The 15,000-nt window shown below is 34.9% G+C and overlaps 1 protein-coding gene across 4 annotated transcripts in view; it reads left to right on the top strand.

The window, feature by feature from the left end:
• Positions 1-15,000, top strand: part of LOC147032174 (latent-transforming growth factor beta-binding protein 1-like) — a 293,202-nt gene that overhangs the window by 272,587 nt on the left and 5,615 nt on the right. For all 4 annotated transcript variants that reach the window (XM_085869539.1, XM_085869540.1, XM_085869541.1 and 1 more), the window contains one exon: positions 419-577. In XM_085869539.1, coding sequence (XP_085725665.1) covers positions 419-577 — 159 coding nt within the window. The remainder of the gene's footprint in view (positions 1-418; positions 578-15,000) is intronic.

Consider the following 15,000-nt stretch of genomic DNA (forward strand, 5'->3'; position numbering starts at 1 on the left):
AGCATAATGGTGAGTCGATTCATAAATATGCAACATCTGGCTGTGGGTATGCATCATTTTGGGGGATGTGGCCATGCTGCCTATTCAGTGCCCTTGGTCGTTTATTTGACCATGGTGCAAGCACGCGATTGCATGACTGCAACAGAATATCCTCATGATGTCGTCATGTTCCTCATGAGTTGATGAGCATAAAAGGATGGCATTCCTCGAATATGAAGTCTCCTAAAACAACGAGGGCTCACTGGTAGTTTCAAGGCTATAGGTTCAAATCAATGTTTGAACAGAGGTCAGTGAGAACCGCAAATCAAGACATGTGCTTTTAGTATGGCGTGTTTTGTGGAAAGGCAAAGTTCATGAGCAACAACTGCACTCCTCAGGACGGTAGCAATTGCCCGTCATTGTTGTTTTGTTTCTGCAGAATACTCAAGGCAATACGAACCACGACAAGGACTTCAAGCACAGGAATGTGGAATTGCACACGGCTGTGAGAATGGGCGTTGTGTTCGTGTACCCAACGGCTTCACTTGTGACTGCTATGACGGTTACAGGCTCGACACAGTTCGGGTGATCTGCATGGGTGCGTATTCACTCGGGAGTGGGAAACACAGTCAACCTGTAGCATCCAAAAGTTACACATATTCGACATTCTGCTCAGGCCAAATTCCTAATTCCTACCCAAATCACGTTTAGTCGAACATCAGCCCCGGCCAGCCAGTTCACGGAAAAGTTGGGCCAAAAACTCAGTTTCCAGTATGCCAGTCTTAATCTGAATCTTTAATTGTTGGTAAAAATATCAGAAGCATACAATTTCATTTTCTATCTGATATGTTAATGTGCTATTAATAGAAAGAAAAAGAACAAAAAATAAAGGTGCTATCTTTACCTCTGCCACTGAAGATGGACGGAGGTTATGTGTTCACCCTTGTCTGTTTGTCTATGAGCAGGATATCTCAAAATGTTATGGACGGATTCAAAGGAAACTCTGTGGACATGTTGGTTGTGAGTGGATGATGAATGGGGTTTCTGGGACTCCCATTCAAAAGAAAGGGGGAAAAGGGAAAAAACTTTCTGACTCAAGCCCCAAAAGCCCCAAATAGGAGACTGATTTTCTCCCCACCTATCCCCTTCCCTCCCATACAAGCAAATGTAAAATTGAGACTATGCAAGATTGAGACTTACTGATTAAAGCACTCCTTCCCTTTCATATTTTCATTCCACTCAAAGAGCAAACCAACGAATATTTGCTCATGTTCTACTTTAGGGAATAACTTAATTTTCTTATAACATTCATTTCCATTGAGTATATTCACAAAGAATAACTTGGAACTAAGTTCTTGGTATAAGTGTCTTTGTTGAGCAGAAATGAAATGATAAACTTCTCTTAATGCTCTTATTTGACCACCTCCTGAGCCACATATCATTTTGAGATTATAGTAAATTGTTTTTTCATTGTTTAATTGATAACCATCAAAGTTTTCAGTCCATTCAAGGATATTTATTGTTTTCTTTACATCCTCCAACTTATTTGTAATTAAATTTATCCGCTAATTTGTTTTATCTGCTTTTACCCTGGTTATTTCTTCAATAAGACATTTGATATTTCTCATATTCTTTATGTTTCCTATTTAAATACCAAGGCTGATTACATCTCCACTCTTTGGTTTGGTTATTGCTTGGTTCTATCATTTATAAATCAGTAAAAAGACGGTGGTACCCTGTTAAAATTCCCAACCAAATATCTTCACGCTTATACTTATAACCATAAGGGAGACAATTGATTCCATTCTCTAAAATATATCTTTTATCAACAAAAGCTCCTAATGCTTTCTTACTTATCTCTTCTGTATATAATTGGTGTTTATAACTTCTTATTGTATTCATTTTTGTGTACTTTTCCTTCTTTAAGGTTAAACAGTTGTCATAATGTTTAAAGTTTATTGTTTCGTTGATTATATATTTCCTTATTCCCTTGAGCTTCTTATCACACCTTTCAATGTTATTATTATCAATATACGTGAAAGCATAAGACTTTGATCTCAATCCTATAAATTCACTCATGACCTTCCCACCCAATTCATCTTTAAACTTACCAATAACCTTTTTATTCTTTGATGAAAACAACACATCACCTGACTTATAATTACTTGTATCATATATATATATATATATATATATATATATATATATATATATATATATATATATATATATATATATATATATATATATATATATATAAATATATATATATATATATATATCATATCCTCATATACATCACTTGTCTTAATTTCTAATATAAAACTATCTGTATCCATATATAACAATGACACATTATCCTTAGACTTTGATTTAAAATTATTATAGTAATAGTCATACATGAACGACTTTGACAAGTCAAGAATTGATGTTCCTATATAAATAGGTTTATCCATTTCAATACTCTCTTTTTTTCAAATGAATAGCACAAAAGTTCTCTGAAAACACCTCCGCTCACTCAAAACTTGGTCTATTCATTAACTTTGAAGCCTGTTTCCAAGATGTATCAAGTCTTATGTTTTGTCGATTCCTAACATTTTGCATTGTCTTTCCAAATACAGCATTATTCATTAATTTATAAAAGTCCTTCTCAAAATCTGTTTTTGCTTCTGTTCTCCTTTTTGAATTCAAATCGATATACTTCTTTCACCAATGACTTTGTTTAAATTTCAAAATCTGATGAATTTTCCTCACTCTCAACCCAGCAGATAAATATTGTCTCAAGTTCCTATGATGCAAAACATAACTTTCTTTATAATTTAATGTAGTAAGTAGTTTTTATGTAGATTTACCTTTTATATTAAATGACTGTTGGTAATCCCTTAACCATTCTTTTCTTGGACTTTCTTTTTCAGGGGCATAAGGTCGGTCTTTATGTTTGTGATGAAGTTCTTCTGGATATTTTAAATCAACCTCAAAATAATAGCCAACTTCAGCTTCATCCAATTATTTTTCAGAGGAGACAACAATGTCTTGTAAAACTCTTTCATTATGTTTTTCTTTACCCATTTAAGTTTTCCATAAGGTAAAGATTGAGACATAGCCCACCCATACAAATTGTTAGCATCATAATACATCAGGTAAGAGTTGTCCTCATTCTAATTATAATCAGGAAGATATTTGTTATTTGCGTTAGCATATCTCTTGGAACATACTTGAGATATTCCTCTCATGGTACATACTTGAGATATTCCTCCTCTTTTAGCCTTCTCTATCATTAAAAGCATATCTATATCACTGATAAATTATAAATTCTGTTTTGTCATTTTTAACATAGCACTCCAAGCCAAACGCGGGGTTGTGTAATAGTGAGCGGGGTCTTATGAATAAGAGTTTTTATTATGACAGACTGTTCTAAAAGTTTCAAACACATCAGCCAATAACAATACATCAGTTTGAAGATACAAATTATGATATTCTCCAAGATTCTTTCTATTAAACTTCTGCCAAACCTTTTTAGCTTGTGTATAATCTCTAACAGAAATATGAGTTTTATTTAACTTGCTATAGAAACTTTCCCTTGAAGGAAGTTGTGTTTCTTTAAACCTCTCAAATGAATCCATGTAGTCATACGGATATATTCCCTTTTGTGATAAAAAAAAATCAATCTCTTCTTGATTTCAGAAATGTGATTTAAGATTCGGTAAGTTTTTAATATTTGATGCTAAGTTAGATCATTAATGGACTTGCCATAAACTTGTATGTGTCAAGAAATCTGATATGGGTTATGGGGGATGTATGAATTGTTTTTGTGAATGAGATGTATTTTTGATCTGTGTTAGAAATGGCAGAAATATCTCCAGATGTCTTTGAAAGTTCATTTATAAATAGATGTGTGTCATAATGAGCATTGTTGTGAAGACAGACAGGAATAAAGTTTGGGGGCTTGTAATTAAGATTACAACAGGAATGAGGTGGACCTCTACATTTTCCACTGAGATGACTATGATCCCTAACTTTGACCTGTCCCTCAATTTTCTCCTCATAAATATGACAGATAATGTTCTTTCTAAATTCCTTTTTCTCTCCCTTTGTTAAGCCGCTGTCACACCTTGACGATTTAGCCAGCGTATGCCGATTTATGAAAAATTTTTCTAAAACGCTGGCACACGTCGAATACGTTATGGGTACGTTTTGTATACGTTAAGACCACGCTGAAAAACACTGCCATAAGTCGTAGTACGCTGGATTTAAACGTTGTACTTTTGGTTGTCCTAAAATTTTTGCATGCTTGAAATTTTACGACATATGCCGGCGAATGACTCACATGTTCCGCTACGCTGGCCATAAGTTGTAGGCACGTTATGCGATCGTTGACACACGTCGACACACGTTAGTGTAAGTTACTCATAACTCGAAACACGTCGAGTTAATGTTTAGCGTACCCGAAACTTGTTTCTAACCTATGTGAAACGTTTTGTAAGCACGCTACACGAACGTTGTTCACACTTCGCAACACGTTACTTGAAAAAGACGTAGACGTATTTGACGTCTTCAGGACGACAACAGAACTTAATGAACGCGTTTCTAACTTACAGATACCGTATAATGGCGTATTGGCAGCGATGAGGGGAATTGGTATATAAAAAGGGGCTTCGCAGGAGGAACCCATCTTTTTTTAGACTTCGTGGTGAGTACATGTCCATGTCATTCCGAGCGATGGAGGATACGGCAACGCTGTGACGACAATACCTACCTGTCCACCAACATCAACATGACCTCATCGAGTTGACACTGCACCAGTTGCGTGCCAATAGAGCCGGGAGAAGAAGACGTGAATGGAGGAGAAGGAACTGGGTCAGACAATGGATCGGGAGGTGACGCCATTACGGCATATATGACCAGCTCATGGTGGAACTCCGGAACGAGGACCATGCATCTTCATCAACTTCCTGCGAATGCCCCCAGCGATGTTCGATGAGCTGCTAGCCAGAGTGGGTCCAAGGATAACCAAGCATTATTGTTAAATCATTTCAATAGTCCAGTGGAAGCGATTTAACTCGTTCAATGGAAACGATTTCAATTTCCAAGCACCAGCATCCAAAAACAATAGACGAGTGACAGCCATTTATTAAAAGTGAAGTTGCAGCCTATGAATAGAAAACCTCATGTAATTGTCGACGATATGCTGCCACGCTATGCAAACGTTAGACTATCGTTGGGCATAGGTTGTGGACGCCTAAACACGCTCATCAATTGTTTGTATAACTTATGTATAAGTTATCGAAGCATTCTGTGTTCATTAGTAGTACATTATGCATTTGTCCAAATCGTTATGAATACTTTTAAAACTGAAACAAAAAAAGTTCATCGTGGGAATGAGAAAAAAATATTAGCTGAAAAGAACATCGAACAATGGTGCAAAGTAGTCTCCTATTCGTGGACACAACGAGGATCCATCATCACCCACACCCTCCCCATCTCACTCACCTACTACTACTAACATGGATATACTACTACTACCGATACTCCTACTACTGACATGCTCACCTACTACTACTACTACTACCACTACTGACACGCACACCGACTACTACTACTACTACTACTACTACTACTACTACTACTACTACTACTACTACTACTACTACTGATACTACTGATATTACTGACATTGACATCTACTCAACATGGAGTCTGGAACACTGACGGGTTCCTCTTGTGAAGCCAATTTGTATATACTAATTCCCCTAAACGCTGCCAATACGCCATTATATGGTAGGTGTAAGTTAGAAACACATTCACTAAGTTCTGTGGTCGTCCGAAAGACGTCAATCAAATTTGTCTACATACGACAATGTGCGTTTGAGATAGTTACACATACAATCAAAGCATGTTACTCATAGGTTCAAAGCACGCTACTCATAGGTTCAAAGCACGCTACTCATAGGTTAAAAATTAAGTTTCGGGTATGCTAAACATTACCTCGACGTATTTCGACTTATGAGTAACTTACAAGTAACGTGTGTCCGTCGTGTGTCAACGATCGCGGAGCGTGCAGAGAACTTCTGCCAGCGTATGCGGAACTTGTGAGCCATACGTCGAGTGCATCGTAAAATTTTCACCATGCTTGAAATTTCACAATGTACTAGACGTACCACGGAATATGACAGCGTACTTCCTCGTTTTTCAGCGTGCTCCTAATGTATACACAACTTACCCATACCGTATTCGACGTGTGCCAGTGTTTTACACACATTTTCATAGGTCGGCATACGCTGGCTAAATTGACAGGGTATGACTGCGATGTTGACACTTCCAATTTTTAGGCGGTTATGATTTAAATCGGCGTGCAGCAGCCTTTTAACAGGCTACGCCACGAGTTCGTCGGCGATACGTGCAGCGCACTAGGACTAAGTTAAACTATCGTTGGGCAAAGGTTGTGAACGCCGACAGCAGGCTAAGCATTTGTTGGTATAAGTTATCTATAACACAACGAAACGTTCTGTGCCCGTTACTAATATGTTATGCATATGACCAACACGTTATGAATATGACCAAAACTTAAAAAAAAACTCAAAACTTCAGCGGACGCCAACGTTTTACATACATTTTTATACGTTGCCATTGCTGGCTAAAACGTCAAGGTGTGACAGAGCCTTTAATGACATTGGTTTTTAGGTTTTAACCATTATTTCTCTTCGTCGTATGCAGTCTTTTTCCAATCGTTTTACGGACTCCTCTGAGGCATCTTCTCCTCCAGAAAGTTTTAAGTTGTATTCATCACCAACAGATGATTTGATATCATAATAGAAACCACAAGGAGTGTTGTTGTTGTTGTTGTTGTTGTTGTTCCTCTTTCGGCGAGCTCCCGTTAGGGGTCGCCACAGCAGATCTACCGTCTCCATTTTGCTCGATGTGAGTATGTTTACCTTCGCAAACTTTGTTGCGAAGGTTGTTTTGATCACTGTGTATTTATTTATTTATTTGTGAATATGTGTGTTATAGTTTGTTATTCGCATAACTCCAAAAGTATTGAACTGAATCGCAGCAAATTTAGTGGGATGATTGGTTATTATCCGAGGACCATTTGATTAGATTTTGGGAGCGATCGGGTCAAAGGTCAAGGTCAAGGTCATGAAAAGGTCAGAATCGTCTTTTTACCATCGCGCAGTCAATTTGGATCCAATTTGCATGCTAATAATGCCAAAATGTTCAGAATTCAATGCCCCATCTTGTGATATGTGACAGGGCACAATGACGTAATGACCCTTATTTGCGGTTGGGAGTCAAAGGTCAGGAGGGGTCACGACATTGCAAAATGTGCGGTTTAGTCATTACACGGTCAATTCTTATCCGATTTGCATGAAACCAACACCAAAATGTTGACTGTTCTGTTCCCCACACTCTAATACCAATTACAAAATTAAGAGTACAAAGGTCAAGGTCGAGGTCATGAAAACGTCAAAATCGTCATTTTGCCATAGTGCGGTTGATTTTTATCCAATTTGCATGCAACCAATGCCAAAATGTTGTGAATTCAATGCCCAATCTTGTGATATATGATATGACACAGGAAATTTAATGTTTTTAAGCCGTCATAACACATATGAGATGGCAGATGTGGTATGGGATTAAATACCCTCACAATCAACGGTTTCTGGGGGGGGGGGGCAAAATGTTGCATTGGCGAAGGTATGCGCTCCACTGAGTGCCCATTCTAGTTTATGTGAGAAACCACAAGGAGTATGTTTTTGATATTTATTTGTGTATGATTTATTTGGATTTGGAGAAACAGTATCTATCTTTTTAAGGATACTTTCACAATCAGCATATATCACAAATGGATGTTTTATAGATTTGTTAAAATCTTTGAGTGATATGTTTGAACCTGCTTTTGGTGAATTGATTATGGTTGATTTATGATTACTGCAATATTTTGAATGTTTATTTAATCGTTCTTTTGTATGAAAGGAGTTGAGACATCTCTTACAAGGATACGTTTTACATTTTCTCTTGTATAGTTGTGATTTGGTTAATCTTGAGAAATTTTTGATGAAAGCATAATGTGATTTTTCCTTTGAAGTAAAGTAGAGAAGGTCAATGTGTGTTTCATAATTTTTGTAGTTTGAAAATTTTAATATCTGAACTTTGTTTGTATCCGTTAATCCATATACATTAACAGATACATTATTCATTTTCTCAAATTTGGGAATATCTCTCAATGACATTGAAAACTTAAAATCTTTAACATTTAATGTATTCTCGTATTTCTTATAATGTTCAACCCTTTCAGGATTCCATTGTGGAGGATGTAAGTGAGCAAGAACAGACCATAGAAAACATTTCTTATCTTTGTTTTGAATATTACCACCGCTTTCTTAAGTTTTATCTCTTTTGGTAAATCAATATAAGAAGAATCTTGAAGAGGATCTGATTTTAAGATGTGTATATCTAAAAAGATTATTTTTGTAATAGCAAATCCACTACCGACTACAGTGTTATCAACATCTTGTTTCTGTCTCTGGAGTTCATCGTAAACATCACATCTTACAAAATCTTGAAATTATGAGATAAAGTGAGGGTTTGTCCTCGTATAGGGAGTAGTTTCATCGCCTTCTCTTACCATATTCAATTTTACTCCCATATAAAATTTAAAAGTTTTCATTTCACTTTATGCGTTTTTAATTATAGTTTCAATACTTTGTTTAATCACATCAACAGCTTCCATGATTGAACATGATCCAGGGTCTTGAAAGCAAAACAATCTTATTTTAATATGTCCTTTAAATGCCCCATCAGTGTTTTCAATGGAAAATTTAGTGGCACCTTCCCTTTCTTCATTGTTCATGTATTTGCGTGATTGAAGGTGTTTATTATAAAAAAAATATTTAAGAATATCATTATCACATCTATCATAATGTTTTGTTTCTTGGTCCAGTGGAGATATTTGTCTGAAAAGATTGAATGTGTGTTTGTTGGTTTAAAGGTGTTTTTATAACATTTATATTCATGATTACAAACATCCTAAGGTGTACGTTGTATTCACCATTTTTATGGAAACAAAACTTTGCTTTAAATAAAATTTTCTTGATGAAAATTCTGTTTAATTGAGAGGTGAATCTGTGCTTAAACCCATTTTATCCTCCAACTTTTTTCACTTCATAAATACAATGTATGCGGACACAAAAGACAAGTTTCAATCAATCTCTTCATTTGTAAAATATACTGAGAAATATGTCGAGGATGTAAAATTGAGTAAAGATAAATCTCACAACTATTGGATAAAAACAATTATGGTGGATAATGGGTTCTTCAATTTCCTTCAGTGTATACCTGGCTTTTAGTATACCTGAAAAGATGTCAATTAAAGTAGCTCAAACAAATGTTTCTCCTCTCCTTCTGGCAATATATTCAAAACGAGAAAAAGCAATGAAACAAGAAAAAGTATCAAAAAGAAAAACCTCATGGATGAAGCTTCAGAAAGAAAAGATAAGACCATCTGTATCACTATGTTTTGTCGATTCCTGCTATTTTCTCATAATTAATCTGTGCTTAAACTTTCGGAAAGTTCATCTTAAAACTTACCTTTAATGGTATGCAAACTTTCCTTTATTGGTATGCAACTAACACAAGAGGGTGAAGATTTTATCATTCGGCTTTGATGTTGATGAAGAAACTCAACGCAAACGTATGGAAAGCAGAGGACCTTGTCCTTAAAAAAATGATTATGAGATAATAATTCATTTCGAGAGAAAGTAACGAAATGTCAAAAATATCTTTGGTCTAAAACAACATTTTAGACCAGTTGTTTAACAACAAAAATATGCAAGGAGAAATTTGTATTTTTTCAACAACCCAAAATATGTAAATCCTCATGAAATAAATGATGTTAATATATCAGGTGAAATGACATTTCGTTCAATACTTGTTAAGGACCATTTTAAAATTACCTTTAATATAAAAAATGTAGTAGATGAATCTGTTAATGAAAAAAAGTATATAGATATAGATGGTAATGTTTTTCTACTAATTAAATAAGTCATTATTCAACTGAAGATTTTGAAGATTATGAGAGTGATGATCGTATCTCTGTTGGAACAAAAGACAGTTATGATACTGAGACTTTGTGTTCAAACGATAGTTATGAAAGTAGTTTTATAGATGATTGTGAAAGCATCAATGAAAGTACCGAAGATCATACTGAAGATGAATTTTATTTGAAGTAAAGTTTTACTTTATAAATATTAATAGTATACTAGATCTTGAGCAACTTGAATTCCCTGATTCTCCATATGACAAATTTGAGAATTGTCCTGCATGTGATAGAGTGGGATTAAACAGTCAAAAGCCTATAAACAATGTATATTCTGTGATTATCTTCTAATTAATGATAATAAAAAATATAAAAAGGAATATAATTCTTTGAGATTTACACCAAAATTGAATTACTTTCAAGATTGATTCGAGAAATCAACGTAAAGTATGAGGGTGATAATACACCTTTTCTTACAAGAGAAGGACTGAACAAATGACGACCATCTTTCGTGGATTGATGATTTATATTACTAACGATTGTCATTTTCAGGGAAATATCAACACAAGATATTGTAAAATAAATAATGGATTATCTTGAAATTAAACCTGAACTTCGGATAAAATATAGTTTCTAAAAAAGCCAATAATAAATTAAATAACCTGTTTTCCAAATATATAAATGAATGATTTTTTGAAATCTTGAAAGTCTGCCTGATAAAGTGAGATTGTTAGTTGGAGATATGCTTTCTTCTATCGCACAAGCAGGTGTAAAATTAACTGAAAGGGGTAATAGATTATATCTCTCGAATAAATAAATGAGCATTGATGAGTGGTTTAAAGAATTTGGAAAGAATACAACATCAAATTTAGAACTTGTCAAATATTGTAAGAAATGAAAATTTCATAATGTGGTTATTTGTATGAGATTAATTAACAAACGTGTCTAAACATACAAATAATATGATTATGAACTTAGAAGATAATAATGGGAACGGTTCTCATTGGGTTTGTATTTTTAATAATCAAGACAAATATTATTTTGATAGTTATGGTCTTCCACCACCTGTTGAAGTTATAAAATTCTTACAGAATGGTGTTTATCAAACATTTTAAGTCCAATAATTAAATTCCAAGTGTTGTGGTCAATTATGTCTCTTTGTGTTATTTCAACTCAACAAAAATAAAAATTTTAATGACATTATTTTTAATCTAATATAAATGACGTGTTGGTAAAGATGGTTCTATCTTTGGTGTATCCCAAGAACTGGATATTGAGATATCAAATTATTACACAAAGGCACAGGCTGAATGACAGAAATATATTATCACAAAAAATATTAATATGAAAAATGCTTATAAATAAATAAATTATCCAATCCCGACTGACGTGAATGACTTGGTGAGATTAAGTGATATATCACAATATATATCCTTAAATAAAACGGCTGTGTATTCCAAAGATACAGGAGTGTTGATTTTATCTCCGGGTTATTCAGAATTCACAGTTCCAATTAAAATTAAATTTTATAAAGAAGGGCGTATCGTTTGTATGAGAATAGAACAATGGGGATATGATATTAATGATTCTGGGTATAATTGGTCATTTAACATTAACCGAGAAGACCTGGAACAATTAAATAAGTCTCGTAAGGAAGAATATTATCCTCTTGGTATACAGAATGAGTTTTGTTGAAGCACGATTACCAAACAACAAATAAAAGAATTTAATAAGGGTAAAATCAATAATGGTTTTGCCATAGTTTATATCATGAAAACACAAAGAACAGGATTATATATAATAAGTAAGGGAATACAAACTGATTTAACTATGGGAAGATGGGAAGGTATTTCCTGTCATTATATTAATCTGTCATATATTTCTGTGTCCAAGCATACCTTCAAGAAAAGGGTATTCGGTATTTTAATAAATATGTTCTACAACATACGAATGAGGTATTGTCAATGAAAGATTGGCTTTATACTGATGGTAATAAACCAACAACTTTGGATTTAACTAAAATGTTAAATAATGAAAAAAAAATTCAAGTTAAGAAAACGCAAGGCTCTTTTTGAAATTCGGAAGAAATTTTATTTGTTTCCTGTTGTAAAAAAAAAAAAAAATTGGTTGCAGGAATATCAAGTAATCTGGATGAATATATGTATTATTCCATGGTGTGAAAATGGTTCAAGGATAGTAAGGGATGAGGAAGGAGTGTAAGAAATTGAGAAGACAGAGAAGGAGAAGAGGGAGAAGAGAGAGAATGAGGAGAGGGAGAAGAGAGAAAAGGAGGAGAGGGAGAAGAGAGAGAAGGAGGAGAGGGTGAGGGAAGAAAGAGAGAGAAAAAATAAATATAAAAACATGGAAACCAGTGAGATTATAAAAAGATCAAAGGTATAACAGAAAATAAATAAATCTCAATGCACCGAGGAGGAAAACAAAGAATTGGCAAGTCTATTAGAAATATATGCGTCAAGACTATTAACATCGGTTTCAGGCAGAAGATTTAAACGAGAAAGTGGAGATAAAGAAGAGAAAGAAGGAAAAATTATATTATTGATGATGTTGGTGTAATTGACTCTGTTTAAAGTTTTCCATTTTTTTTCTAAAATAAATGGAGGAGAAAGTGAAGACATTTCTCAGGATTCTTTATGTTTTAAAAATTAAGATTTAAATGTGCATGTTGGAAACTAAAAAGGTTTTTGCACTCTGTCGGAATTTTTCACATAAATAAATGAGTTATTGTTTAAAATGAAAAAAGAAAACCAAGAGTAAAAATATCTCTAATGTTAAAAAGTAAAAAATAATAGGATTATACAAAAAGGTACATGTTCGGTGTGTGGCTCAAAAAAGAATGAATTCATCACCAAACACAAACAAGGGGGAGATATACAAAAGTTTTTATCAGGAAGTAAATTTACAACTGGAATACTAGGGGAATTACATCTACCAGAGTATTCTTTCTGTGGTCCTGGAACAAACTTGAATAAAACATTGGATGAGGCTGACAATCCTAAACCGTGGAGCAAAACCTATCAATTGGGTTGATGAAGTGTGCATGAGACACGATATTGATTATGGAAATAGCACAACATTGGAAGAAAAACATGAAGCCGATAGAGAAATGTTGTATAATTTGTCTCTGATGCAAAATCCAACCTTCAGAGAAAAAGTTGATGGGTTCATCATAAAGAAGATGATGAGTGCTAAATTTAAACTTGGCCTTGGAAATTCAAAAAACTTATAGGCTCTAATAATGTCATTAAGATTGAAGAGCAATTACCTGATGAATTACATAAACCAATCATCATGTTTCATAGAAGGAAGGTTTATTCCAAGGAAGTTGATTATATCTGGTCTGCTGAATTAATTGAACTCAATTATGACAAAGGGGTACAAGTATGCTTTTTAACCATTATTGATTTGAGGAGTAGATATGCGTGGGTTGTCCCTTTGAAAAACAAGACAGGTAATACTCTTATGTTAGCTTTCCAACAGATATTCAATAAAAGCAAGAGAAAACGTAAAAAAAAATTGTGGACTGATGAGGGTACAGAGTTCTACAACAAAACATTTATGAATTTTCTTTAAAATAACAACATTACATTATGCAGCACCTTAAATGAAGGAAAAGCGGTTGTGATTGAGCATTTTAATCGCATTTGAAAAGAGAGACTATATAAAAAATTCACTCAACTAGGTTCTCAACAGTGGTTATCTTTAATTCAGAACATTGTAGATGAGTACAACGACACGATTTATACCTCAACGAAAACTAAGCCATCAGAAACATTTACAAAATTAGAATATGAAAAAGAGATTAATGTCAGAACGCCTAAGTTCAAAGTTGGTGATATAGTATGAACTAGTCGAAACCCCGTCACAGACGGGGCACAAAATTGGTCCTTCAGTATTAATTTTGATTATCTGTCGAATGGCGTTGGTCCCGTCTCGATCGGATGAAATTGAGAAATTGAAGTTACCCGGTGACCTTGACCCCGTGACCTTTGACCTTGATCTTGACCCCCCCCCCCCCCCCATGTCCGTTCTCATGTCCCAAGGATCACTCATGCCAAGTTTTATCTCATTCCATCCAACGGTTCGGCCGCCTATAAAGGACGAACAAACACACACACATACATACATACAAACATATTCTATTTTTTTAGTATAGTAGATATACAGGTGGAAATCTCATTTTGAAAAAGGTTGAAAAAGGTTCAAAAGGTTTTGAAAAAAGTTGAATATGTCCAAGCAATGGACAAATTAACTTTTAAAAATTGTTGATGTCGTCGGTACAGTTCCTTGAATTTACAAATTACTTGACTTAAAGGGGGAAGAGATTTTAGGTTCATTTTATTCACAGGAATTACAAACGACAAAGATCAATTTTAATTTTTTTTGACTCCACCCCTTTATTAACTCCGCCTCTTTTTGACTCTGCCCACATAAGCCACACCCACACAAACCCCACTCACAAAAGCCACATCCACACAAGCCCCACTCACAAAAGCCACATCCACACAAGCCCCACCCACATAAGCCACATCCACATCCATCACATCCATATTATTAGTGATTAGTTTATTAGTTCCCACACACAACATGTTTATTTAATTAAATAAAATTGATCCACCCCCATAAGCCACATCCACACAAGCCCCACCCACACAAGCCCCACCCACACAAGCCCCACCCACACAAGCCCCACCCACACAAGCTCCACCCACACAAGCCACACCAACACAAGCCCCACCCACCCACACAAGCCCCACTCACAAAAGCCACATCCACACAAGCCCCACCCACATAAGCCACATCCACATCCATCACATCCATATTATTAGTGATTAGTTTATTAGTTCCCACACACAACATGTTTATTTAATTAAATAAAATTGATCCACCCCCATAAGCCACATCCACACAAGCCCCACCCACACAAGCCCCACCCACACAAGCCCCACCCACACAAGCCCCACCCA

This window comes from Eptatretus burgeri, chromosome 2 (assembly GCF_056783735.1).
Source record: "Eptatretus burgeri isolate ZD-2024b chromosome 2, Ebu_testis_v1, whole genome shotgun sequence".
NCBI classification, from domain to species: Eukaryota; Metazoa; Chordata; class Myxini; order Myxiniformes; family Myxinidae; genus Eptatretus; species Eptatretus burgeri.